This window comes from Purpureocillium lilacinum (assembly GCF_023168085.1).
Source record: "Purpureocillium lilacinum CBS 284.36 DNA, scaffold_2, whole genome shotgun sequence".
Lineage (NCBI taxonomy): Eukaryota > Fungi > Ascomycota > Sordariomycetes > Hypocreales > Ophiocordycipitaceae > Purpureocillium > Purpureocillium lilacinum.
The window spans coordinates 3,020,362-3,046,241 of record NW_027072112.1 but is presented as its reverse complement, the minus strand read 5'-3'; the positions used below and the strand labels follow the sequence as shown (position 1 = coordinate 3,046,241).

At 58.0% G+C, this 25,880-nt stretch overlaps 7 protein-coding genes across 7 annotated transcripts; 4 read left to right on the top strand and 3 right to left on the bottom strand.

Moving 5' to 3' along the window:
* Positions 1 to 826: 826 nt before the first annotated feature.
* Positions 827 to 1,441, bottom strand: PLICBS_002690 (uncharacterized protein; the record flags this gene model as incomplete). Its single annotated transcript, XM_065600071.1, has 2 exons — positions 827 to 1,018; positions 1,373 to 1,441. 2 exons carry the CDS (start codon positions 1,439 to 1,441, stop codon positions 827 to 829), a joined length of 261 nt encoding a protein of 86 aa, XP_065456143.1.
* A 6,806-nt stretch (positions 1,442 to 8,247) lies between these two features.
* PLICBS_002689 (uncharacterized protein) lies at positions 8,248 to 9,165 on the top strand (the record flags this gene model as incomplete). The annotated part of the gene is made up of 6 exons (XM_065600070.1): positions 8,248 to 8,366; positions 8,426 to 8,459; positions 8,514 to 8,690; positions 8,745 to 8,799; positions 8,868 to 9,105; positions 9,159 to 9,165. The coding sequence occupies 6 exons, from the start codon at positions 8,248 to 8,250 to the stop codon at positions 9,163 to 9,165; spliced, it is 630 nt and encodes a 209-aa protein (XP_065456142.1).
* A 625-nt stretch (positions 9,166 to 9,790) lies between these two features.
* On the top strand, positions 9,791 to 10,150 carry PLICBS_002688 (uncharacterized protein; the record flags this gene model as incomplete). Its single annotated transcript, XM_065600069.1, has 2 exons — positions 9,791 to 9,914; positions 9,975 to 10,150. The coding sequence occupies 2 exons, from the start codon at positions 9,791 to 9,793 to the stop codon at positions 10,148 to 10,150; spliced, it is 300 nt and encodes a 99-aa protein (XP_065456141.1).
* Positions 10,151 to 11,574: 1,424 nt separating this feature from the next.
* On the bottom strand, positions 11,575 to 14,161 carry PLICBS_002687 (uncharacterized protein; the record flags this gene model as incomplete). The annotated part of the gene is made up of 3 exons (XM_018322389.1): positions 11,575 to 11,841; positions 11,898 to 13,496; positions 13,559 to 14,161. The coding sequence occupies 3 exons, from the start codon at positions 14,159 to 14,161 to the stop codon at positions 11,575 to 11,577; spliced, it is 2,469 nt and encodes an 822-aa protein (XP_018179869.1).
* A 1,616-nt stretch (positions 14,162 to 15,777) lies between these two features.
* PLICBS_002686 (uncharacterized protein) lies at positions 15,778 to 18,775 on the top strand (the record flags this gene model as incomplete). Its single annotated transcript, XM_065600068.1, has 3 exons — positions 15,778 to 18,473; positions 18,531 to 18,725; positions 18,772 to 18,775. 3 exons carry the CDS (start codon positions 15,778 to 15,780, stop codon positions 18,773 to 18,775), a joined length of 2,895 nt encoding a protein of 964 aa, XP_065456140.1.
* A 1,001-nt stretch (positions 18,776 to 19,776) lies between these two features.
* On the top strand, positions 19,777 to 20,789 carry PLICBS_002685 (phosphomannomutase; the record flags this gene model as incomplete). The annotated part of the gene is made up of 3 exons (XM_065600067.1): positions 19,777 to 19,881; positions 19,986 to 20,443; positions 20,540 to 20,789. 3 exons carry the CDS (start codon positions 19,777 to 19,779, stop codon positions 20,787 to 20,789), a joined length of 813 nt encoding a protein of 270 aa, XP_065456139.1.
* A 421-nt stretch (positions 20,790 to 21,210) lies between these two features.
* On the bottom strand, positions 21,211 to 24,885 carry PLICBS_002684 (uncharacterized protein; the record flags this gene model as incomplete). The annotated part of the gene is made up of 3 exons (XM_018322387.2): positions 21,211 to 21,689; positions 21,750 to 22,438; positions 22,493 to 24,885. The coding sequence occupies 3 exons, from the start codon at positions 24,883 to 24,885 to the stop codon at positions 21,211 to 21,213; spliced, it is 3,561 nt and encodes a 1,186-aa protein (XP_018179867.2).
* Between the last annotated feature and the right edge of the window lie 995 nt (positions 24,886 to 25,880).

Sequence of the window (25,880 nt, the reverse complement as noted above, 5' to 3'; positions counted from 1 at the left end):
ACCCCATCTCTGCTCGCCGCCGTACGCAGCTGTGAGCGATGGCGCGCTGATGATGGGCATGGAAGAGCATCGTGTGCGGTTTGCACTTTTCTTGGCAGCCGCAAGGAGGCACTCGAAAACCGAGCGACATTGGACGCTCGATACAGCTTTTTGCTTGCCAGGGTTACCTGACCACAGGCGTGCAAATCGAAAGGCATAGCGAGAGAATGTATTCAAGCACATACAAAGTATCCACTTGGCCTGCTACTTGTCCTCTTGTGTCGTGTTGTTATAATATCCGTGTTGGACTATGACACGCCTGTCGAGTCCCAACGTAGCCATACGAATCAACAAAATAGCCATACGCGGCAAGAGGTTGTTACGACAAGGCCAACAGCGTCATATATACTGCGGTCCCACACAATCTATTGCCATTCTCTATCACTGCTCCTCTATCGAGTTTCATTCTTCGTTCCGACCACGTGTGCTCCTCGGCCATTCGCAAGCACACATCATGCAGTGACGCCCAAACCGTGGCTCTTGTATATCGCACAAGTCATAGCTGATGACTGTGGGACACCATCACACCCCCAGCGGCAGTGTCTGCCCCGGAACGAGAGGTACATATGTATCTGGAGACGAGCGAAAGGGCGTGTGCCGGATCAAGCCGTCGACACAAGCTGATGCGCAAGGCGGTGACGAGCGCAGGACAGGTTCATTTCTATGACCAAAATTTTTGGCGCCCAACACCAGGCGGAATGAGCTCATATGATCACGCATGCCGGTGTGCAGTGACTTGGCCCGAGCGCTGGCGACGCCTGGATGTGCTGTTTCTCGCGCGGCCAGCTCATTCAGCCGTCTTGCTCGAGCCATGGCCAGCTGGCTTTTCGTTACCAGACGTATTGGCTTGAGGCTTGTCTTCGATTTTGGTGTCAGTGGCGGGGGACTTTTCGTCGGCTGCCGGAGACGAGGCGTCGGCCTTGTCCTCGAGGGCTTCCAACATGGCGTCGAGCTTGGACTCGAGCGTCGTGAGGCTTGCCTCAAGGGCGGCGGCAGCTTGCTCTCCTCTATTCATGGTTGCAAGCCCGTTAGCGGCTGGTCTTTTCTGGGGGCCGAACTTGGGCTCGAAAGGGGGTCGCTGTACCTGACAAGATCCCGATAGGTCTGTGGGCCGAGGCAGGTGCCGGACAGGCAGCTCAGTTAGCAAATGTTCCGCAAAGGTCGTCTTTTTGGCATCGATTTCCATTTCCACCAAGCCTTGAAGGCGAGGTTGAAGCCGTCTGGGCCTGGGATACGGCGTGTTGCCGGTTCAGGGTGCCAGTGGCTCACTCCGTGAGTGAGTGAGTGAGGGGAGGGGGGGTTGGTTGGGCCAAGAGTGATTCCAGCTGCGTACCTGAGCCAAGTCGGCGGCCTCACCATTCTGATCCTTCCAATCCGCACCGTCCTCTGCAGGGGGCGCCATCTCGGCCGGCGAGATTTACCCAGCTGCTGCGAGTGAGCAGCGCGGTTTTTGAACTGGATTACGGGGCGGCGGCCGGGATAGGCGGAGATTTGGCCGCAGAAGCGACAGGTTGCGCGAAAGCGAAGGCAAGTCAGTCAGTCTTCAGGCGTGCGGTGAGAGCTGCGCCGACCCCGATTAATGAATGCGCGATGTTTGGTAGGAATCCGTGCTGGTTGGAATATTCATGTGCTGCCTTGCTGATGGCCGATGGGGTCTCTCACTCAGGCAACTGCCTGCGAAGTACGCCATGAGGTCGTCGTGCCGACCTCACGTGACATCTGGGTTGGCACACCGGGTGTCGGTAATCGCAAGTCACAATCGGGAGGTTTGCCGCGAACATTAAAAAAAAGGATGCATCCAGTCATTATCTGCCTCTTCTTTAAGTCCCGTGACGATAATTTCGTTAGGGTGGAAATCGGATTGTAGCTAATCCTGTGCGGATCACAGCTTGCGTGTACGGACTCAGGTGTAAGTGGTGGTAGAGCCCCGCGGCTTTCGACGGACCAGCTGCATCCCGGGCAGCACATGGAACAGGCGACTCAAACAGCTTTGCTGTTGACCTGTTGAGAGTGCTAGGAGTAATTCTCATCCGGCCCCAAGGATCCTTTTACCTCAGATACATATCACGACTTCGGATCGATCCATGTACAGGAGCAATCTGTGTGCGAGCGATTTCCAAGCTACGTGGACGCGGTTTTCTCGCACATATTGCAGTGAAACGAAATTCGCGGCTCAACTCGCCTTTCCTGAGAAGTTCTATGCCTGGTATTTACATTTCGTCTCAGCTGCAAGGCCATGAAGACTGGCCTTCAGGACGTTTCGGCTTGAGGCACCTGGTCTTTCTTCTCGATACTGCTCCATCAGGGCGCGCACTAACACGTCGTGTCCTACCCTATCGCTTCCGGCGAGCCTTCTGCAAATACAGAGGGCATGGGCGGCATTGTTAAGGGCCGCAGCGACTTTTGCCATTGCTGTCGGTGTTTCAGCAAAGGTTCTGGACTTGAGTCCAGTAAAGTCAAGGTCGGTATGCAGACAGCGCCGACGCATTAAATGTGCAAGACTGTGCCGGCAGGCCTGGCCCGTGGTGGGTACAAGCCACAGGGCTTTGGACTTAAGGTAATTGGCATCATGAGACTGATTGACACCGACTCTACGGCTTGAGAGGTTGCCGTAACGCGTTCGTTCTATGCATCGGAGTGCTGCACTTGTCAGCGCTCCGTCGGATAGCTGGGCTACCACCCGTTTGTCAGTTCTCGAAACATCTCGCTGTGTGAGTATGTGTCACGAAGCAGCTCCAACGCCATGCCTGTGCTGAGGATGGTCCGGTGGTTCGTAACAGGCTCTACGGTTTGCCACTCGCAGTAATGCTCGGTTCCGTCCACATCAGCTTGTTCTCCACCGGATTGGTGCAGTTGCGAGGGGTGCGTTGCGCGGGTCGGCCTGGCATGGGGTCTGTTGCCATAAAAAGACGCCGACCCCGGGTCGCTGGGGCGGAACATGGGTCCTAAGACTATTGAAAATGCGATATTTGGCAACCGCAAGTGTGGTCAAAGAATTCTCGATGTTGGTCCAATGGGGAAAGATAGGGGAGGTTGTCGGCGTGAGCGAGACGCCTGTCCCAAAATGAAGCATCGCACGACGATTGCCAAGGGTCCAGATGGGAATGTCCCTGGGCCGTCACTCGGCGTTGCCTGCCTAGCTGCACGCCCTGTTATGCAGGCGCCACGGTCTAGATCCCAGACACTGCAAGGATGCAGCTGGCGACTGCGCAGGACAGGACCGCAGGCAGCCGGCCCGCCCAACCAACGGCTGGCAAGACTCGCCACAGCCGACGACGAACGGACGGGGACTGTTTCGAGGCTGTGAGTGAATGCCATTGGCGGGGCACCGAGAAGACATGGGAATCGAGAATCGAGAACGCCTGCAATGCCATGGCACGAGTCGCGGGCGGGCGGGGCGCGACAATGGCGCACAGTTGGTTCTGGGGGCACGGCCGAGGCTGGACCCCGGCCAAGGCGACCGACCAGTGGCCACCACGGTCGCGGCCAACCACATCGGCACCGCGGCGAGACACTGCGTGAGCTGGCGGGATACCAGAAGCGCATGAGGTGAGCCGGGCGTTCTTCTCGTGTTTGCGTCGCCAGGAACAAAAACTCCGGATAGGCTATCGAATCGTTAGAAACGTCGAGGCAGAAGGGCGTCCCGTTCGGAGACGCCGCCCCGTCCTATGCCCCGTCTCTGCTGCAGCCCTCCGGAAGCCGTTGGCCTGTCCGGCTGTCCGCCCCCATCTCCGTTTCAGTGAGCATCTGGCCGGCGCGGACGGAGATCGAGATTTTGCCGTCGCGGCATCGAGGCGGGACAGATTACACAGCGGCAGGGACTGGGAACGCCTTCAACTATCCCTAGCCCCTGGTTTCCTCCTCGCCACTGCACGAATTTGCTCGACTTGGGCAGCGGGCGGCGACGGTCGGGAGTGTGGTCAAGGCACGAGGCACGAGCCGTCCACCTTCTGCGCTGCGCCGGCCGCGCCTCGCGCACTACGGAGTATTGAAGGTGGAGGCTGGCGCAAAGCTGCGATGGCCACCGACGCCTCCCAGGGGATGTGTCAGTCTGCGAGAAGGTACCCGTGTCAGTCGGACCAAGCCGCACACCCGGGTGCCGACTCGATCACAGGCTGACGGGAACGCCAATCCCCATTCTGTGACATGGATATGTGGCGATGGATGATCAGCTCAGCATGGGGACAAGACCACTGGGCCTGCCGGACCAGATCGCGATGCTGGTGATGCGGCCCTGTCTTGCCAATGTCCTATCGTGTTCCCCTGCATCGGCTGCCGGGTTGTGCATCGAGAGATGTTCCCGGCAGGGGGTGCGCGTGAAAACACGCGGGCCGTTTCTCGGGACCAGGCGCGTGCACGAAGCGCAAGACGCACGTTAGTACGGAGTCCGAAGAAGCAGCAACACGCGGCGGGCCTTCCACATCGAAGCAAACTTGAATCAAAGCGGGTTGCGCTGGCGAGCGAATCCACACAGGATGACAGGCACGCGTGGGTTGGATTGAGCGCCCACGGGCACACACTCAAGTGCCTACCGCAGCGTGGGCACGGGGCGTCTGCTCGTGGTGGCCGACTGGTGTGGGTTGCACGAGGCAGACGAGGGTCCGGGAGGTCGGGGCAGCAGACTGGATGACTGGGTGTTCCATGTTCGGCGATGCTTTCGCGTGCTGGCTTTTGCGATCCTCGCGCCAAAACTCGATTCCCGTCGTTGGCCTGATGAAAGCTCACAGCCCCACACGCCTACGCCAACGCCGGGGGAGTGCTGGAGGAAGCTCCGGCGCCTCTTACTGGCGGGATCTTGGATCCAGGGGCACGGTCGCTGGGATGCCACAGAGGGCGCCGAAGCGCCATCTAAATGCGGGACAATATTCTGCCGTCACCGAACCAATCTGCCATAGCCTCGAGGCTGAGATCGAGATCCTGAAGCCTCAAAGTTACCTCTCAGTACCCTGAGAGCCCTTGGAGCCGTTGTCTGAACGCCCCCCCCCCCTTCGCCCCCCACCACCATCACCACCACCACCAGTGTTGACTCCAGCCCACGACCGCGAATTGGCACTCCACTATGCGCCAGTGAATGAGCCGGGGAGTAGTGACGTGACAACCCGTGGCACTCCTAGCATTAGCACCCATGGAGCTGCTTCTGTCATCACGATGCTCCTGGGCGTGATCGGAAAGTTCACCAGCAATCGCCATTTCTGCCGTTTCAGTTCCTCGCGCCATCGTTGCAGCGTCTCAGGACGGGCATTACGGGACCCAGTCTTTTACTGGGAGGACTGGGCGACCGTCATAAACGCCATGCACTTTGGACGCAAATATTGAGCTTCCGGTCAGGCTCCCACTTTGTTACCCACGAAAGATATATGGATAAGTGGGATCGCGATGATATCGCGATGGTGTCGAACACCGACAAGGTGCAACGAGACACTATGTCATTGTCAACGTCATAGCCGTTGATGTGCCACGAGGTCCCACCTCAAAAGCCATGGTCTTTTCCACTGTCAGTGCGCGATCGGGAGCCTCTGTGAAATGGAAGCTCCAAACTGGCATGGGTGGCTGCTCCCTCGAGCACCGGACTTTCGAATCTCGCTGTGCCACGCCGTGCATCTCGATGGCCCTATATCCTGATGGACTCATGACGGCGAGTGAGGCAATCGCGTGCGTAGTCTCACCCGGCTCCGTTTGAGCACCTGGCGCGCTTCGAAGACCATGCGGCCCCAAGTGACTACGGAACTCTTGGATGGTCGGCATGCCCAGGCCTAACGCGGCGCTCGCCTCCGTCAATTGGCCCGGTGTCGTTTGTGGTTATGAGGGCCTTGATGCAAATCTGAGGTTGTCCTTACGAATGCCCTCGGTCTTCTATAGTCCATCAGCGAAGTCAGGATGGCGCGAAACTCGTTCTCGCCAACATGGCACCAATCAATGAAGACTATCATCAGTACCTGGCCTGCTTCGCAGGAACTGCCAGTCGCGGTGAGTGGGGTTTGCCGCCAGAGAGGCGGGCGGATATCCCAGAGCCGTCAACGGTGGCGCTTCGTGATGACGGCGCCCCCTCCTCGAGCGATGATTCCACCCTTGTTATGGGGCCCGTTGTCAAACTTGAGGCGACCAGAACATGACGACCGCAAGCTTGACTGGCAGAGCATCTACGTATCTGTCATCCATGTCTGTACCAGAGTGGACGGCCATGTTCACCATGGAACATCGGAAGCGATGCTCGTGACGGGCGTGACGACTGTAAAAGCTCGATGCGGCCAGGTGTACTTCTGTGTGCTCGGGGCGGCAGGGGACGAGTCATTGATTGCCGGCAGGGCGATGCCCGAGTCACACTCATCGCTGATGGTCTTGCAAAGCGCGAATCCATCGAGATGAGGCAAACCGTTTCGACGCTCGAGTCGTCGGCGCGTATTGGCGAATACGTCCAACATCTCCCGCTTCGCGAGAGGCAGCAGCTGCGGCGGTGATGGATCGCGCGTTTGTGGTGGAGGCGGCTGCCGGATCTGCTGGCAACAGCCTGGCAAGCAGCAGCCTAGTGGAGCCGTGGCGGCCCAGGTACAGGCTGAGTACCTTTGCTAGTGCCACTCCCTGTCCGCGACGGGCGACGGCCAAGAACTCGTCCAAGCCCCAGCATTCGTTCCTCCGTTCCTCTGGCTCCCCACCCGTGACTCTCCACGCTCGCTTCTCGACCGTCGCAGTCGCGGGCTCGGTTTTCCCAGCCCATGTCTTTCTGCCGGGCCACCGCTAAGGGGGGGCCACGGCGGTGCCAAGGTGGGCTGTCACCACTGCTTGCGCTGCGCTGCGCTGCGCTGCGCTGGTGCTGCCCAGCCGGACGCCGTAGCGCACCGGCACCACCAGCAGCGGCGGTTCGGCCTGGCGTTTGGCCTGGTCTCGCCCGCTCTTGCTTTCCCATCCTGCCGGGAAGCTGCTAGAGCCATCATGTCATTGGCACTGGATCGGCTGTGGCAGGCTCCGCGGCAGAAGGGGGGTGTGGGCGTCTGTGTCTCCTTTCGTCGAGGTACTTGCAACCCATCATTCGCTTTTGTTTGCCTTCTTTTCCCTCGACCTTTTCCAAACTCCCTTTCCTCGGCGTTCGAAGTGGCAACTCCCCACGGCTCTATTCCGCAACGCTTTTGCCTGTGCCGACGCTCCAACCTGGACGCCCAACCTTCCGCTGCGTGCCCCGGCCGTTTCGCCCACCCAGGAACCTGAGACACGCGACTGCAGAAGCAACTTGGTGCCCGCGGAGAAGTGAGGGCCTCACTCTCAAAAGGCGTCGTTCACCTCGTCCAGCCTGCCGCCAGCTCCCACGACGATCATCCCGAGCCCACCAGTCGACGTCGCCACGGATGTCCGGAGTGCCCAATAGCATTTTCGCAACGCGCATTCCCCAGCACCAGGAAGCGGCCTCCGCCACCATCTCGCCGAGATAGTGCCCCTGCGTAGATTCTTGCCCGTCGTCAGCCCACGCGCCATTACCTTCTCTCAACCAGCAATTTCGGCTCCCACGTCGACTTGACGTCGACCTTCCGCCACTCCCCACTGGCGTCCTGCACCGCACCGCCCAGCGAACCGTACCGACTGTTGACGTGTGCCGTTGGCCCTCGACTGGCAGGCGTCGGTACGTGCACGGCACACCTCCTTCTTGGCAATCGAGATATCCGATTTGCCTCCTCTGGCCGCCATTCTGCTCGACATCCAACCCCTCATTCGCGGCACCCTCGTGCATTTGCTGGATCTTCTCTGGCGCTGTGGCCACGTCTGATTGGACTCTTCCGAGGTGTTGCGAATCGATCTCCTCTCGTTTTCGGTATTTCAGGAGCTCGTTCAGTCTCGTTCGTGGCTCGCAGCCTCTTCGTCTCCGGTGCAAGGTGAACCGCGGAACCCGGCAAGCAGGTATTCAGCGACGCCTATCAGAAGGACGCAACCCTTGGTCGGCAACCTTCCTTGGACGTCTGCAATCTGCCTTTGGACTCCCTTTCCTCAAACAAAGTACCGATACTCGCCAGGTTGAAGACGCCCGGTGTCCCGCGAGGCATCGCACGCTCTCCTTCTGGTGCTGAGAGTAACTAGTAGCCGCGCGCACCCGCGGCCGCAGCTGGACTTCTTGCCCTCCCGCTGTGCGAAGCATATGTTGGCCTTTGAGCCTCTACCCCAAGAAGAGTCGGCATTTCGAGACCATTTGCTCGTCCAAAGCAGGGCGGCAAATCCGACTGTATGACGCAAGTACTCGACGACATATTTGCGGAGCTGGGCTTGTCCAGATATCTTGACGCCTTCGTGGACCAAGGATTTGATACATGGGACACGATCCTCGATATTCAAGAATCTGATCTGTATGTCCCGCGTCTGGTCCTGGATCTTCGTTTCTTTTCGTGCTAAACTCTTTCTGCAGGGATGCTCTTGGCGTCAAACTTGGCCATCGAAGGGTAAGGCAAAGCATCCATAGCCTGCCAGCGAAGACAGCATCTGATTGTGTATAGAAACTGCAGCGGCGCATCGCTAACGCGAGAGGTATCGCGCCGAGCGTTTCCCTTGCTTCGGTCAAGTCCGCATCTGAAGATATCAAATCGGAGCCTAGTCGACGTGAATCAGGTCGTCTCGAAGGTGGCAATGAGGGCCATGGCGTTGCCAAGCGCAAGTATCGGCGACATCCCAAGGTGAGTCGACGGCCCAAGTAGCTGGGCATCCCGTGGCTAAGTTTTGCCTTCTAGCCGGATGAGAACGCCCCGGAGAGGCCTCCGTCAGCCTATGTCCTCTTCTCTAATAGTAAGACCTGAGCCTTTGTTATCCCCAGTCTATCATAGTGTAGGGAGCCGTGCTTACCTTCCGAACAGAGATGAGAGAGGATCTGAAGGGCCAGAGCCTGACCTTTACCGAGATTGCTAAGCTGGTCGGCGAGAATTGGCAAAACCTGGATCCAGCGGAAAAGGAGACGTATGAGAGCCAGGCGAATGCCGCCAAGGAAAAATATCACCGCGACCTCGCCGAGTATAAGAAGACGCCCGAATATCGCCGATATTCTCAATATCTTCATGAGTTCAGGGAGAAGCAGGCCAAACACAACAAAGGTTGGTAGGATAATGCTGCCCATTCACTTGAGATGCTAACACTCCTTTCCCCCCAAGCTCATGATGCTGCCAAGCGACCCAAGCTAGAGCCTCCCAGGTTACGACACGGCAGCTCTAGTAGTAGCGCAACGCCGAATGGAGGACAGTCGAGTGGCACAGGCAGTGGGAGCAGCAGTGAGAGACAGCAAGGGAGTGAGCCTCCACCAACTCGGCAGGAACGAGTAAACTCGACAGCGTCGATGGCGGGATCGCAACACTCGTCTACGGCGCCATCCATTGCGTATCGGCACTCCCTCGATGATAATGGCCCTTCGCCGCGAACGAATCACTTCGACTCCGGAAGCCCGAGAGACACGCACTCGCGTCGACCGCCGTCCTGGCCGAGTCGGAACCGGACAGAGTCATCACATCAACCCTTGCCATCGCTTTCCGATATGCTCGATGATGGCAAGAAAAATGTGGACACGCCGATGGTTGATGCAAGCGCTTATGCGTCAGGACATGCAGCGTCCGGCCAGATGCGACTGGTTGGTGATGGCCCAACTGTCCTACCACCATCTCGCACACCCATGCTTCGTCATGAGCCCTCATCAGGCGGCACTACCGCCTCCAGCAATTCTTCGACAAGCATCAACCGGATACCAGGCGAGGGTCCGCTTCCAATTCATGCTCTTCTTGCAGATCGGACGATGTCAGACACACCGGATTTTATCGACAAGCAGCCGCAGCCAATGCCGATTGCTGTAGCAGCCGCGAACGCCGATGACCGCCGTGACCCCTCCTTCAAAATCGGACACGGGCCTAGGGGATATGGTATGCATGGCCCTGGGTCTGTTGACGCATCTGAGGCGTCGGCTAACGTTGCTCGTACAGGCTTCCAGGCCGAGTCGTCTGCCTTCAAGCACATGAAGGTTGAACAATCTGGAGAAGATGTGCTCATGACCGCGGTAACTCCCACCGACGACAACGGCAAAGGGGGCTTCGATGGGATGAGTGCTCTACTGAGAGCCGGTGAGATTGTCGGCCGGCGTGGTCGCCCTCACCCATAAACTGAATGTGCGCGGCCGCATGATTTGATCGACTTTAGTCCATGCTTTTCCGCTGGCATGGACACGGCGGTGTTGCGGCAACGCTTGTTGAACACAGCACCTCGAATGACCCTCGCTTCTTCTGTTGCATATTTCGTTGGCGACGGTTGTTGATACCCAAAATCCACTCGAGAGAGGCGACGGGCCATAGGAATGGCGGAGGATATTTTGGGCACTGATAGTGCCTCTGGCCCTTGGATAACTTGAGAATTGGCGTTCTGGATTCGGCTATATTGTTGGATGACGATACGAAAAACGACGTGATTCGAAATTTCGTGTGATATGCGTTTGGATTCATTGCGGAACGGTGGGCGAGTCGAGGTTATCGGACGAGGAAGGTGCACGGGACAGTGCCAATGGTATAGACGAAAACTTGAAACATGGACAAGCGCCCACTGCTTCAGCGAACTAGTAATATTTCAGAATGTGTACCATAGGAGATAAAAACGAGGCAGGGTGCGCAATGGCTTGCAAAACCGCTTGTTCCATTTCGCCGTTGGTGAGCTGTAGCGGCGTTGCGCCGATGGGCTTGCAAATGAAGGGATCGTGCCAGATGGTTGCACGCGGTCGGGATCTAGGGAGCTGGCCAAAGGGGGTCCTCTGTGTGTGATGGTTTGGCGCAGCAACAATGTCCGGCGCGCCGCAAGGGAGAGCGCAAATCAGGTGAAAATTGAGCGATTGCATTCTCCCGCGGAAGGGACACGAACAGCTTTTAACCTGCAGTGCACGGGGGGAAGAAGATGCACCATCCAGAAAGCGAAGCGGGCGCCAAGTCCTGCGTCCCGTCGTCATTCAGGGTCCTCCGACGTCATCGAGCGCCACATTTTTGGAAAAAAAGGGTCCGAGGGGGGAAAGGGGACTCAGGGTCAGGGGTGGGATCACCTCAGCGGACGACCGGTGAGGTGAAAATGCGGGGTGGGCTGACCCAACGGCTGGCTCGCCCTTTCCCTCGTCTGTCCAGCCAACGCTCTCCTGCTGTGGGCACTGTCAGGCGGTGCTCGGGATTGACGGACGGACGGACCCCGAAGGGGGAATTGGCGCCTGCTGTGGCCGGCGTTTTGGGCGCCGAGGGTGGGTTTGGCAGCAACGTCTGGCTTAAGCGAACTTCGTTGGCACGGGGCTGTGGAACGAGTTCTACACTGGCGCACCTCGGTGTTGACCAACGAGGCCCTGGATTGCCCGACACTACGTCTTCACTTTTGCCAGTCCTCGAGGGGTTCCAAGATATTCCCCGCTTAATCGGCTGCAGATCCGCCATCCTGCAGATCTCAGCACTACGGGTTCTTCAATGCTCGTACATTCTGCCATGCCGCCCTCATGTTCGCATTCATTCGTCCAAACACGCCGTCATACCAATGCCTTTCATGCCGCGTTGTCCAAACCCCTTACTCCGCGCCCTCTATTAACTCTGCCGTCCAGTCTTTGCGAATGTCTAGGTCTGACAAGCTCTCCGTGTTCTCAATGACAAGCCCCCTCTCGTTGGCCAGATGTAGCAGGGAGATGAAGCAGTACGAGGTCGAGATGTCCTCCATCACTGACTTGGGGTACACAGACTGGAGACCAGTTATGACCTCGCTGAACCTGAGTGTCGTGTCGGCTGGCTGCGTGGAATCCTGAGTGGTACCCGAGGGCGCGCCATCCTTGGCGGGATTCTAGACCCAATGTGTTAGCACGATTACGACTCAAACGATTCTTGAGCCATGCTTACCTCGAGCTTGTCAAACTCCATGCCCTTCCAAATCTCCTCCTTGAGCCGACGCACATCCACCTTCTTCGCCCGTCTTGCGTACTGCACATACTCGGGTCGGACTCTCCTCGTTTGCGTGACCAGCGTCGTCCCGAACGCGCCTCCCATGGCTTGCGTGAACGGATATGTTTCGCCACCAAGCATCGCCGTCAAGCCGACGGCCTCCGTCATGCCTGGCTCGCCCTCCGGAGAAAGGTGCTCCCGTGCATCAGCAAACTCCAAGTCGTCGTCGTCGGGGTCGTCTCCACCGGGGAACGGCAACCCGTCGTCCTGGAAGAAGTTGGCATCGTAGTCGCCTTCTGGAAGAGCCGTCTCTTCAGGCCCTTTCTGGTTTGCCCAGAATGCTTCATCCATCTCGCCCACAGGCTGGCTGTCCTGCTGAGCATTACCAAAGCCAGCACGTGCGCCAAACCCGGTACGCCGGCAGGAAAGACGCGCTCGGGGCTTGAGGAAAAGACTCAGCAACGACTTTGAGTTGAAGTGCTTATCGTCGGGGAGTAGGTTCCGAGACTTGGATTTCCAATCCTTCTTTGGCAAGCTGATGGCGGAGTTGCTCGACGCCTGCGTGTGGATGATATCCGCCATGGTAGATTCTAACGGTGCGGCGAAGTCAATCTCGAACGGCTCCTTTTCTTTTCGCTTCCTTGTCTCGCTGGCGGGCTTGTTGATGTCCTTGATCTTGCGGATCCTCCAGTGCTCTGCACTGCTCCAGTTCTTCTGCAGCGCCTGGTCGAAGAACCCAAGGATGTCATCATGCATCTTGTCGAGATTTTGCGGGTTGACCATGGAAACGACGTATTCTCCGTTGTCATCGAAGCCGTCGCCGTCGCCGCCTTCATCACCCATGCCGGCATCGTATACCCGCATCTGAGGGCCAAGAGCTGCTTCACGGGCCCAGGCTTCTCCGCCTTCGCCAAAGGCCACGTCGCCACCAATGTCAAAGCTTCCCAGGCCCAAGTCGTCGTCGTCAAAGCCAGCTGGTGCTTCCTCGTCGATGAACATGCCCGACTTATCTCCAAATGCGCCGGGAGTCTTTTCCTTGTCTTGATCCATCCTCCAGTCCTCGGGCGCTTTAAGGAACGGGATGTCGGTGGAGCCAGAGGGATCGCCGAGGTCGAAGTTCTTGAGCGAGGGGCATACGTCAAGATCGTCCAGCATGGCCAAATCTGGGAAGAATCGGTGTCGAAGCGATGCCAGGTCAATGGGAACGGCGTTTTCCTCATCCTCGTCTTGTGGTACATTCGCATCTTCGATCAGGCTCTGCTCTGGTTGCATGGTTGAAGCGTCGGGATCCTCGTTTTCGATGTCCTCGTCCGCCGCGTCGTCATCCTTGTTCTTCCCAAGCGTAATCACGTCGCCCGCGTCGTCACTGCTGTCGAAGACAATTCGGCCTTGGGAGTCGATCATCAAGTGGTTGAGCAACAAACCCTTGGCGCCCCCCTCGTCGAAATCCGCGGATGCCTTCTTGAACAGCGGGTCGACGGCAAACTCGAGCTCGAACTTCTTCAGCTGCAAAGAACTGAAAGACGGCGCCAACGTAGCCTCTGACGATCGTTGAGTCTATTTCCTGATGAGTACTGGCGGTTCGCTCACGGCACTCGGCGGGTAATTCAGTAACTCACCTTCTTCTTGGGCTTCTTCTTGACGTTCCCATCCTCGTCTAATTCCTCCTCGCTCTCCTCGCCTTCAGCGTCACCATCGCGGTCCTTCTTCTTATTGCTGTTGCTATCGGCGAGGCCGCTGAGCAACTTGCCCGTCTCCGTAGCGACGCTGTCGACTCGATTGGTGTAAATCTTGACGCAGCCGTCGAGGGTGCAGCTGGCCTTTTGGAAATTGACGCCGTCGCCTTCCTTCAGCAGGGACATGTCGTGAAAATAGTCGATGAGCGCAAAATTCCATGAGTTGGTCGCGTTGATCTTGTTGTCCGTGGCCATCTTCATCCATTCCTCAAAGTTGGCCAGAATGGGGACGCGCTTCATGGGCGTCACGGACACGCCGCCAACCATTATGTTCTCGTCGCCATCGACGCCGCCGCGGCTCCCGCGCGGGGTGCCCATGGCGGAGCCTGGCGACGCATTCTCAATGTCCTCCAGCCTGATGCTGCCCTTGCGCGGCGTGGCCGCTTTCTTGATCTCGTTGATCTGCTTCTCGTGGAGGGCCTTGCGCGAATTCATTCGTTGGCCCTTTTCTGTCGCATCGTCGTTGAGAGGAATCCTAACCAACATTTTGGTGTCAGAAGAGGGCCGCTTGCCTGCATGGAAGATGGGAGCGGCGGAAACGTGCGGAGCAGAGAGCGTCGGGAGGGCGCGGGCGGGGGGGGGGATTGTTTCTCACTTTACGGGAGACTTGAATGGAGAGCCAGAGGTGTTTCTGACGCCGCCGGCGCGTGGCACTTGGGCAACACGAGGCATCTCGCAGCCGAGACGAGGGCGCTTGGAATTGTTTGTGTCGTGGAGGCGGATGCAAGACTAGGTATGCGGTTGGGATTGCACCGGTCCGTCTCACGGCATGTCGCGTCCTTTGGGTGGTGCTGCGCGCGAGACGTGTGGTTGGTCGGCTGGCGCAGAAAGTAAACAAAGTCTGACCCACGCAGATGTTTTCTAGGGGGCCAACCGTTGATGTGCGGGCGCCTTGAAGAAGCGCCACACTTTTCAGCCACAGTGGCTCAGACCTCTGCGGCCAAATCTTCAGAGCTGAGACTCGAGGCGGACGTGGCGCTGCGGAACCTGTTCTCTCTACTATTGCCACGTGACCACCTCACATTTGGGATTTGGGGTTTCTCTCGCGACTGCTGCCCAAACTGTCGACCGCACGGTGGCGGCCCCGCGTTGCCTGTCTGCATAGGGGAACGTGGGAAACCGTCACCGAGTTTGGGTGGTTGTGTGTCTTTGGGCGATATCATGGCAGCGAGGCCACACCCAATGTCGTTGGGAACACTAACTACCGTGACGAGGCGCCTGTCGCTCAAGCACTCGAACACCACATCGAGGCGCAGCTGCGCCACCAGTTGCCCCGTGGTGGACGCGTGGACCTTTGCCGGCAAGTGCCCTCGGGAAGACATCAAGCTTGGTTGTGTTCGTTCGCCACTTGCGCCATCGACGGGGACGAGCCGATGCACGGCCGTATGTTGCACGACAGATGAGGGGCTCGTCTTAAGGTGCGCCTTTGGTGGGCGGCTGTCCTGATATGAGACAATGGACGTTCTGGATGGCATCTGCGGTGTTCTCGATGCTCTTGTCGCCTTGGGCTGCCAAGCCTGCATCTGGCTCGTGCTGGCACCATGAGTGCAAGACCAAGGGGCGTCTTCGATTGCTCGAGACATGCCCCCCCAGACAGGCCTGACGAAACGAGCTTGATGAGGCAGGCCGTGACGCACCGCGGAAGAGGCAGCCAACCAGCCCCCCCTCCCCGCGCATTCCCCTCCGCTAGCAGGTACCTTAATTCGTGGTGGCATCCAGTACGTGGACAGGCATGACGCGCTCGTTGCGTCCCAAGCAAGGCTCGCCACCAAAGTGCCCAAGCGCCCCAAGCCCAGCGAGGATGGTGGAGTGCGACAGGCGCGACAGGGCCCCCTTCAATTCTGCGCCGCGGTGGCTACAGGTGGCCCCAACGCAAGGAATCGAGGTCTCCAGATAATACCGATCCGCTTTGGTGTCGTACGACAAGACGACTCTCCCACACCACATTACAAGCAATGCCCTAGGCCTCAGCACTCTTCGGGTGCCTATATTCGTCCGCCGTCCTAGAGTTTCCCTTTTCCTGGGCATGCCTCAGGAGCTTTTTCTTCTCCCACAGCCCGAGACGCTGGGCCCGAGGGCCGCGACGTGATGATACGACAAGCATGTCGCCGATCCGATCCCGAGGCACCCGTGCGCGTGCGCGCGCGCGCCCGTTCTACGTCACCATTCTCCTCCTGTCCCTGCTGACGGCCTATGCATTCCTGTCGCAGCATGGGCGCCGCCACCATCTCGACCACGATGTCGACCGAGACGCCTCGCTTCTCACCCGCCGCGCAAAAGCACCCGAATGCAGCGAAGTCCACTCGGCCGAAGACCAATGCGCCTTCGTCAGGCAGTACTGCAAGGACGACGATGCGGGCCTCCTTCCATACCTCGACTTCTACTATTGCGGCCTCAGCCATGCTCAGCCGGTAGCATTTGTCCTGCTGGTGCTGTGGCTGGGCTTACTCTTCACCACGATTGGCATCGCCGCCAGCGATTTCTTCAGCATCAATCTCAGTACCATCGCCACGATCCTCGGCCTGAGCGAGAGCTTGGCCGGCGTCACGTTTCTCGCCTTTGGCAATGGGTCGCCTGATGTCTTCAGCACCTTTGCCGCCATGAGCTCCAATAGCCCCGGCATGGCCGTGGGCGAGCTCATCGGGGCGGCCTGCTTCATCACAGGTGTGGTCGCCGGCTCCATGGCGCTGGTACGCGAATTCAGAGTGGATAGAAAGACATACACGCGCGACATTGGCTTCTTTATCGTTGCTGTGTGTTTCACCATGGCATTCCTCGCAGACCAAGAGCTTCTGTTTTGGGAGTGTTGGGCGATGATAGGGTACTATGTTATATACGTTGTCACCGTTGTCGGATGGCATTGGTACTCGACGCAGAGGAAACGACGACTGCGGCGAGAAGGTGAAGCACGCAGTAACTTTTACGGAGCTGTGGGACAGTCCGGGGACGAGTTGGCTGGGGAGCCTTACAGAGACGAACCCGAGGACGCCGACCAGGAGGTACGAGGCTCGTCGAGACGCAGCTCGTCCGCGCCGGCAACCGCCTCCTTCGAGCAAGGGCCGAGGATTGAAGTAGATGGCCGAGCAGAAAACATCGACGCCGCCTCCAGCGATGAGGACGTCGACGGAGACCACGAGCGCATGGTGGCTGCCGAAGTCACGAGGAACATGCGAGTCTTGCGGACTGGACCGAAACGGCACCATAACATGAATCCCATCCGACCTAGTCTGTTCGGAGCGCTCGAATTCCGATCCGCGCTGGCGCAGCTGCAGCGGGAAAGCAATCTCCAGCTTTCTCCCATCTCTGGCCGCAGCCATTCGGAAAACCTCATCAACCGTCGCGCCAGAAGAGGCACCGTCGCCGTCACTTCCCACCTCTACGACGACAGCCAGGACGCGATCTCACCGACCGATGCAACGACAGCACGCAGAGATCGTGCGCTGTCGTCCGGGGATATGCCGACCTCTTCGGCGCCCGCCATCCCGATGCTGAGCGACCACTTGGACGCCGAACAATCAAGTCTTCAGCGACCAGAGGACCACGACAGTAGTCAGAAGGCTCCAACGCCAACCCTATCTTACCAAATAGGTGGAAACCTTGCACCGCCTCCTACGGACTCTAAGGGAACACTTCTCGACGACTCGCATGATGGTACTGGGGAGCGGGCACATTCGCCCAAATTGAAGCTGCAGATTCCGAGCCGGCGCAGCAGCCAGAGCAACCTGTCGTCTCCGAGCACTCCATTTCCTCGATTCTCAGAATCGCCAATGCTACTCACGCCCCATCCACAATCCGGGCATCCCGAATTCATGCTCCTCCCTTCCCCAGCTGTCGCCAGGAGAGACGACCACTTCCCCGACCTGCAGATGCCCTTACAAGTTGCCCGTCCCGTCAAGTGGTGGCCGTACTCGGTGTTGCCGCCACCGCACGTGCTCCTGGCTACTCTGTTCCCAACGCTACAAGGCTGGCAAGAAAAGACATACTGGGACAAGTTTGCGAGCGCCCTATCAGTGCCCACCATCTTTTTGCTGGTAATCACATTGCCAGTCGTGGACTCGGAGACAAACGAGGACGACGCGTCCATCGATGGGACTATCGTGGAGCCAGTGAGCCGGCCGCTTCTTGCTCACTCTGCACCTGCTGTTTCCGTTGAGCCGCGAGAGATTGAACCAGAGAGCGAGTGGGAGCGGTATCGCCGTCGCTCGTTGATCCGGCATGGCAGCCATCAGCTGGTCCCTAACCTGTCATCCAGTATGCCCCTTCCTCTGGAACAGGAGGAGACTGCGGTAGAGTCGGCTATCGCGCCGTCGCCGCGGCCGTCGAGCCTCCCACCGAAATCCGCATCGAATCTCCCGTCAATAAGCAACGCCAACGATGAGTGTGCACCCTGGAACCGGTGGCTCGTCTGCCTACAGTTGTTCTCTGGACCGCTTTTCGCAGTGTTCGTCCTGTGGGCAAACCTGGCAGAGGATTGGGACGAACCCGGCAGAGAGCTTGTGAAGATGGTGCTGTACACACTTCTGTTCTCGCTTGTGCTCTTGGCTGTTTTGCTCTTGACAACAAGTGAGCACCAGCGACCCAAGTTTCATTACATTCTTTGTTTTCTCGGATTCATCATTAGCATTGCGTGGATTTCAACTGTCGCCGGCGAAGTCGTTGGAGTTTTGAAAGCCTTTGGTGTCATTCTCGGAATATCCGAGGCTCTGCTGGGTCTAACCATCTTCGCGGCGGGCAACAGTATTGGCGACTTGGTGGCTGACATTACGGTTGCCCGGCTTGGCTACCCTGTTATGGCACTGTAAGCAGGGGAACTCCGCGCCGATGGTCCCGATCATAGCTGACATTGTTTTCACAGATGCGCCTGCTTCGGAGGGCCGATGCTCAACATATTACTAGGCATCGGGATAGGTGGTGTGATGATGATGGTCCAAGGCGCCAACCGAAAACACAAGAAGCACCCCGAGAAGCCACTTCGATACGGACCGTACCCTGTCCAGGTCGGCGGGACTTTGCTGATATCGAGCGTCACACTGCTCGTCATGCTTTTACTGTTACTCATTCTCGTCCCTTTGAACAAGTGGATTCTAAGCCGCAAGATAGGTTGGTGCTTGATTGCATTATGGACTGTCAGCACGATCTTGAACGTCGTGGTGGAGGTGACTGGGATCTGGGGAATGGATGCCTAGGCACAGTTTACACCTCGGGGCACTGAGGAGCGTTCTCGGAGTCTGTCGTTTTCAAGTATGGGTATAGCATGGACTGCACGTCTGGGCGTTCAACCTATCTGTTATTTGGCGTGGCATGCGTCTGTTTCTGCACAGAAGAGAGCGATCTTGAGTTCCGCTGCCTCAACTCGTTATTGATATATGCGGCGTTCGGCAATCCCGTCCAGGCAAGGGGTTTCATAGAGCAAGTGGGCTGTTCGTGAGGGGATGACAATCTGACCTGAACCAACCGAACTTTATTTGTCCTCCATGTGCAGCAGCAACAAAATCCATGTCGTGCATTGTCTTGTGCTACGGAATGAGAGCGTCCGGCGCTATCGCAGGCCATTGCGGAAGAACCTCTGGCGGGTTGGGGTAGACCGATGCCCCGCCATTGCGATTGAGCACGGGCCGCAATGGCGGCGAGGCTCCGGAAGCACTGTACGAAGTATGGAGCGCAAGAACTTGAACAGGCCGGATGTCGGCGTCGACACTTGGGAATGTCAATTGCCAAGCTGTCTTGAGACGAAATCAGGCAATTGGAACAGCCTGGCAGCCTCTTCGACACATTTTGACACGTTGCAGTCGGTCTGTTGTAAGGACGGCCAAAGCCCCCTTTGTCGGAGGACAAGTTGTCAGTCACCGCGGGGGAAGCCCATCCACGCCAGCTCGAGCAGCTAGCTCAATTTGTTCCCTGCAAGTACTTGCAGCTTCGCCCCTCCAGACCGCCCTCGACCCCTCCCCCGAATTCCCATCTCCAACATATCTGTCCTCGATTCCCCGGCCTCGTCGTCCTCAATTGCCTGCGCGCCCTCTCCGCCTTTCCCTTCTGAAGTCGCCGAGACAAACCCTTTCTACAAATCTGCCTTTTCGCTCGCGAGCATACGAATTACAGCCATGGCGTTCACGCAACCCCCGACTTTCCCCCCGCTCGAGGAGCGTCCGTTGAAGAACACCATCTGCCTCTTCGACGTTGATGGCACCCTGACGCCTGCTCGCCTGGTATGTCCCCAGCTCCCACTGCGCCTGCTTGGCCGTGCGAACCGTACGCAGCAGTTGGAGAATCTCAATGACTGACTGCGCCCGTTTCCCGCGGGGTCACACAGGCCGCCTCCCCCGAGATGCTCTCCCTCCTCCAGGCTCTGCGCCAGAAGTGCGCCATCGGCTTCGTCGGCGGCTCCGACTTCAGCAAGCAGGAGGAGCAGCTGGGAAAGCCGGCTGGCCTCCCCGTCACGCAGCTCTTCGACTTCTGCTTCTCCGAGAACGGCCTCACCGCCTACAAGCTGGGACAGTCGCTGCCGTCCAACAGCTTCATCCGCTGGATCGGCGAGGACAAGTACAAGGAGCTCGCCAACTTCTGCCTGCACTACATTGCCGATCTCGACATCCCCATCAAGCGCGGCACGTTCATCGAGTTCCGCAACGGCATGATCAATGTTAGCCCAATCGGCAGGAATGCGAGCACGCAGGAGAGGCTTGACTTCCAGGCGTACGACAAGGACGCCAAGGTGCGCGAGAAATTTGTTGCCGCTCTCAGGGAGCGCTTTGGAGGCCTGGGTCTGACGTACGTTGCTTCTCTCTCTTTCGTGTGCCTCGGTATCTCCCGTCTCAGACGGCGGTGAACGTGGCTGTGGACGTCACAATGCTGACACTGGCGCAGCTTCTCCATCGGTGGCCAAATTTCCTTTGACGTCTTTCCCACCGGCTGGGACAAGACCTATTGCCTTCAGCATCTCGAGAACGAGGCCAAGAAGGGCGGCGTCGAATACAAGATCATTCACTTCTTTGGCGACAAGACCTTCGAAGGCGGCAACGATTACGAGATCTATAACCACCCGGCTACCACTGGCCACTCGGTCAAGAACCCCGAGGAGACCATGGCAATTCTGAAGGAGCTGTTTCAACTGTAAAGCGCCAAATGTAGCACAAGAGTCGCCGAATATGGCCTGAGGCAAGCAGAGTGCTGCCGTGTGGCAGCAGAACGTGACAACGAAACGGAGGTAACGACAGCCTTTACGGAGCCCAGTACCACGAATTTGTGGTCGACTGTGGACTTTGACAGTTCTATTTGAGCTCTTCGTAGCATCTAGATATAATATACACTCAAGAATTGGTCTTTGGCTTCAGTCAGTCAGTCGTTCCAAGGTTATCTCAATTGTCAACAACACGACAGAACACACCGCTCAAGGACGTAAGGCAGCGGGCTTTACACACACAAAAGATCCCGAAGTAGACAGAAAGCCGCATTCAAGGTTTGCAAATTCAACAGGTTCGCTAGTTGTGCCTCTGAAAAATCCCACGTCTTCCATATATAGCAAAAGATTCTGCAGCTCATCGTCCAAATTCAAGGTGAGGGATGATGACCGGGCCATACTTTGTTGTTGCTTGGAACGGCCCGTCTCCTTGCACCACAAAATCCACCGCAATGCTCAACTTGGACAAGCCTTGTTGCTGCTGCTGGCTGCTGATGCTTGGATTTGGGCTGAAGGGTGCCTGGTTCGCCGCCTCCTGGTCATACGCGACGAAGGCGACATAGTTCCTCCTCCCCATCAGTTTCTTCAGCTCGCGGCTGGCCCCGCTAGCGTCGGTGTGGAAAATCTCCATCATATCCTCCTTGGTGTCCGATACTTCGTTGGTCGTCTTTTGCCCGTTCTGAGGCACGTACAGCGTCTTCTGATTGTGCAGCATCTTCAGGACGTAGCCGCCCTGCGGTGCTCCCACAATGGGGGATGAGATAATCTGATACATGGTCTTGTGATCCGCAGGGTGTGTCGGATCATGTACCAACCCGGCACCAGAGGCATTCACGTCTATTCGCCGTGTTAGCTCCGTAAGATGGGTCTTTTAGCTGAGGAGTTCGAGAAACTTACCTCCAGACAGAAACGTCATACGTATGCCCTTCTGTTGGGCAATACCTTGCAGAGTTCGGATAAAATACGTCCGCTCGAGGTCTTTGGTGTCATGCGTCCACATGTCCTTCAGGACTTCTTGGATGTCGAGTTCGCCAAACTGATTTAGGACGTTGCCCATCAGACCAGTCTTGCCAACCGCCTTCTTCACTTGCGAAAACCCCTGTGCTACGACCTCCTTGCCGCCAACAACACCGGCGACCGAACTAGTGACCTTGCCGAGAATGTTGTACGTCGTGTTGACAGCCTTTTTGCCGACAGCAACCGTGTTCGCCAGGCTTTCAACCGTGTCAAGTCGAGGGTATATCAGCGGCACCGACACCATCCAGATGACATGCTGGACGCTCGGAGGAAGCGTGGCGACTTTGGGGAAAATGCCCTGGTATGTCGGACCGGCTAGGACTCGAGCTTGAGTCCTCTCAGAGCGACAATCAGGTCCAAACACGGCGACAGCTGGCCCCAAGAACTTGACGAAATGCCACCCCGTGCCAGTAATCGTGAATATGTCGTGGTCGGTGCTGACGTTTCTCATCAACTCTGTTGTTGTGTGGTGCTGGAAGAGCAGGTACATGTCCGTAGCAATCCGACCGATATTCTTGAACATCGGGGAATTCTGCATGTAGGCCGGATAGGAACCGTAACCGTCAAAGCTGCTCCGTGTCAGTACACCAAAGATGTCTTCTGCAAAGCGTGTGTGAACTCACATGTCATGGTCATTGATCTGCAAAACGTGGGGGATCTGAGCGAACGCCTCGCGCAAGAATGGTTGATCGAAGTGGCTTGTGTAGAAGTGAAAGTAAGCATGTGACACGTCCTCTTCGTGGCGAGCTGTCCATTGGACGTTCTTCTTGTTGTCGCGACCACTCATGGCCAACCACTGTTTCAGGAGGGGAACCTCCTTCCACAACCTGTCGCCGTATATTTGGTCGCCGAGGCCGAGTTGGACGTGGAAGCCGCCGCAGTCAACATTCTTCTGCAGCACATCTTTCCACATGAAACCGACACCACCCAATCTGGCACGTTCATTCTGAGTCGTGCCCGCGGCGAAGTCATTTCCAGAGTGCGCAATAAATCGCCATCCGATTTCGTGGCGACCGGCGACAACAAACTCGTAACGAGTGCAGCCCAAGTGGGACGTTACGGCATACGTCCACCTCTCGGTGCCACCTTCGCCCATCTGCACCTCGATCTCGTATTTGTAGAAGGACCAGCGTTGGTGAGTGTAGATCACGCGAGGCTGCAGCTGTCTCGGATTTGGTGATAGATCCATACTCAGGTGCAAGTGGATGGTAGGTGGTTGAGGGGCATCGGTAACAATCAGGATGCTACCATGCCACATGCCTTTCTCAAGATCCATGTTCACATATCGCAGATATGGACCGAAGTACACACCGTTGGTTGGCTGTATCCTGTACATATCGACGCCAGAGCTCGGCGGGGGGCCAGAGAAGCCAGCAGTCGTCGGAGTCTGGGAGGCAGCAACACTCATGATGCTTTCGGCGTAGCCTGGGGTATGTGGCGGGAACATGGGGGACGCCATCGACTGTTTGCCAAACATGGGTGATGTCAACGGATTCCCATACGTCGAGGCGACGGGCGAAAGCGGTGCCTGCTCATGCTGAATGGGGTTCGGACCTTTCGGAAACTCCCACTGCGTGGCTTGAGTAGCGAGATGGATATAGTAGTATTGGCCAGAGTTCTGGTCCAGGTGAGCTATCCAGCCTTCCGGCAAGGGTGGAGGGGAGGCGGGTGTGGCAGCAACAGGAGCCGGTGAAGCTACCGTCTGCGATGGTTGGCCGTTGGTCTCCGGCCGAGGGTCATTGGCGAATGCTGGATGGCCTGGGTGCTGAAGAGCCGGCGAGGCGAGGCCTCCTGTGGTTGTCGCGACTACGGCGGCTGGTTTCTGCGGAGGAGTCGACGAGGAGCTAGCAGCGGGTGCAGGCGAAGCTGTGGGCTGTTGGGCTTGCTGCTGCTGAGGCTGCTGCTGCTGTGGGCGTTGCTTCTCGCTGGGGTAGGCAGGCGTTCCATTCGGGTTCAGGCTTGAGTAAGCGGGAGGTGGTGTTTTGGTGCCCAGGCGTTGGAAATCCTGTTCCAAGACACTGACCTGGGCCGGAGCACTCTGTTGATCCTGAGGGGGTTGTTCTGGAGGTGGGCTAAAGGTTGGCTGCGGCTGGGGACTCGAGATCGGATTTGCCCCCTGATAAACCGTAGGGGGACCCGAAGGGGCTTGTCCTGGGACCTCAGTAGGAGTCCACGGCCGCTGGACCTGCGGCGGCTGATTTCCATAATGTGCCAGCCTCTGCGCCGCGGCGGCACTCTGAGCTTGGTGGGCTTGGAGGCTGTTGAGAGTCGCGGTTCCTGAGATCCCTGACGCCGCGTACCGTGCTTCTATCCCTCCCCCAGGAATCGTGCCCGGTTCTACGATCGGAGTCTCGGGCGGTGGAGGCGAGCCACGGTTCGCCCTCGTTGTGGAGTTCGAGGCTGTTGAAGCGAACCGGTTGACCCCCTGGTCGTTCATTGTTGACTGGCTGCTACTACTACCGCCACCTGCTACGCTCGCTCCTGTAGCCTGCGGCTGCGGGACGTTTCCAGAGGAGCCAGCGCTCGCCGCGGCGTCAGGAGGAGGGTAATAGGTCTTCTGATACGTCGGGTAGTTCGTATTGGAGGAGGCAGGCCGAGGCTGCTCCTTCAAAGGCCTCGCGAACAGCCCATGGTCTGCTTCGGGGCTCGAAGGGGATTGTATGACCTTGGGCGAGGCGCCTCTCCTCTCGGCAAGCCCAGGCTTCTTCTCACCGGAGCTTGTGTCTATGCGAGGCGACGTGTCGTTGTAAGCGGAGCCGTACGGTTTGGGAGGCGTGTATTTGCGGACGTCATCGTCATCGGGGAACGGTAACGGGGCTGCCGAGCTCGATGCGCCTGGAGGCAGTGGGAACGATGGTTTGTTAAACGAAGATGACGATGCGCCGCCTGACGCTGGTCTGGGACTCTGCGGCTTGAAGATGCGCAGCGGCTCGACGGTAGGACTGTCGCCGCAGTCATCAGGCGCCGGCTTGCTCAGGAACATCTCCCCATCTGGCACGCCACGGCTTGACTCCATGATAGGCGACGGCAGATGCGACCGTCTCCGTGACAGTTCAGACAGCGCGATATGACGCAAGGTGGCGGCCGCGTGAGCTTGTGATGCGCCCTAGCCAATTATCCTCTGGGCTGAACGGTTCTGGTGAGGCCGCCAGAAGCGGCCGGGTTGCGACAGACGGGGCCTTCTGAGCTCGATGATACAAGAGCTTCGGTTCTGGTCGCGATGAAGGCTGCGGATCGATGGCGGGGTCGCTTATCCTGCGGGACGGGTCGCAGAATAGGCCGCCTAGGTGGGACCTGGAGTCGCGGGAGAAGATGGCTTTAGTAGTTGAATGTCACAACTGGGACGGATAGCGACAAATCCCACGCAGCGAGGCAAGCTTGGAATCTTTGGATGCAGGGCGGGACGGAGGGGAAAGATGCAGCCCCTGGGTGAGGGCGGTGCAAGGCAGAGGGAAAAATATCAGCTCGGCCGATGCCACGCGCTCCGTCTTGCCAGGCTCCAAGCAAGCCCAGGGCCTCCGACGTGTCTGAGCAACCTAAGCTGCCCTGTCTGAGCTCTCAGTGGAGGGCTTGAGGGGAGCATCTGGAACAGGGGACCGGGCGGCAACATCCCCCAGGGACCCACAGGGGCAGGGACCGAGACTGCGCGCCGCGATTTCTAGTGGCCGAAGCTGGTGCCACTGAGCGGGCCGACGCTACAAAGTCGAAAGCTAGTGGCCTGGGGAGCTCCGTCTCGCCCCCACAGCAGCTCTAATTGGCTGTCAAGCCTCGCTGTAAGCGCCGAGATTTGGGCATTGAATTGCCTCGCCTTCCTGTAGCCGCCGAGGACTGAAGCCAAGAAAGTCGTCTCTAAGGCGAGAGAGTCGAGCCCGCATTGCTGTACGCGCGTGGGCGAACACGCAGGCCTTGAGGCTGTGCAACGGGGGACGATGTCAGAAGACCGCCCAGCGCTTGCGGAAAGCTCACGCTCCTTTCCCGTAGTGTTGGCAGGTCGAATATGACGTAGGGGCG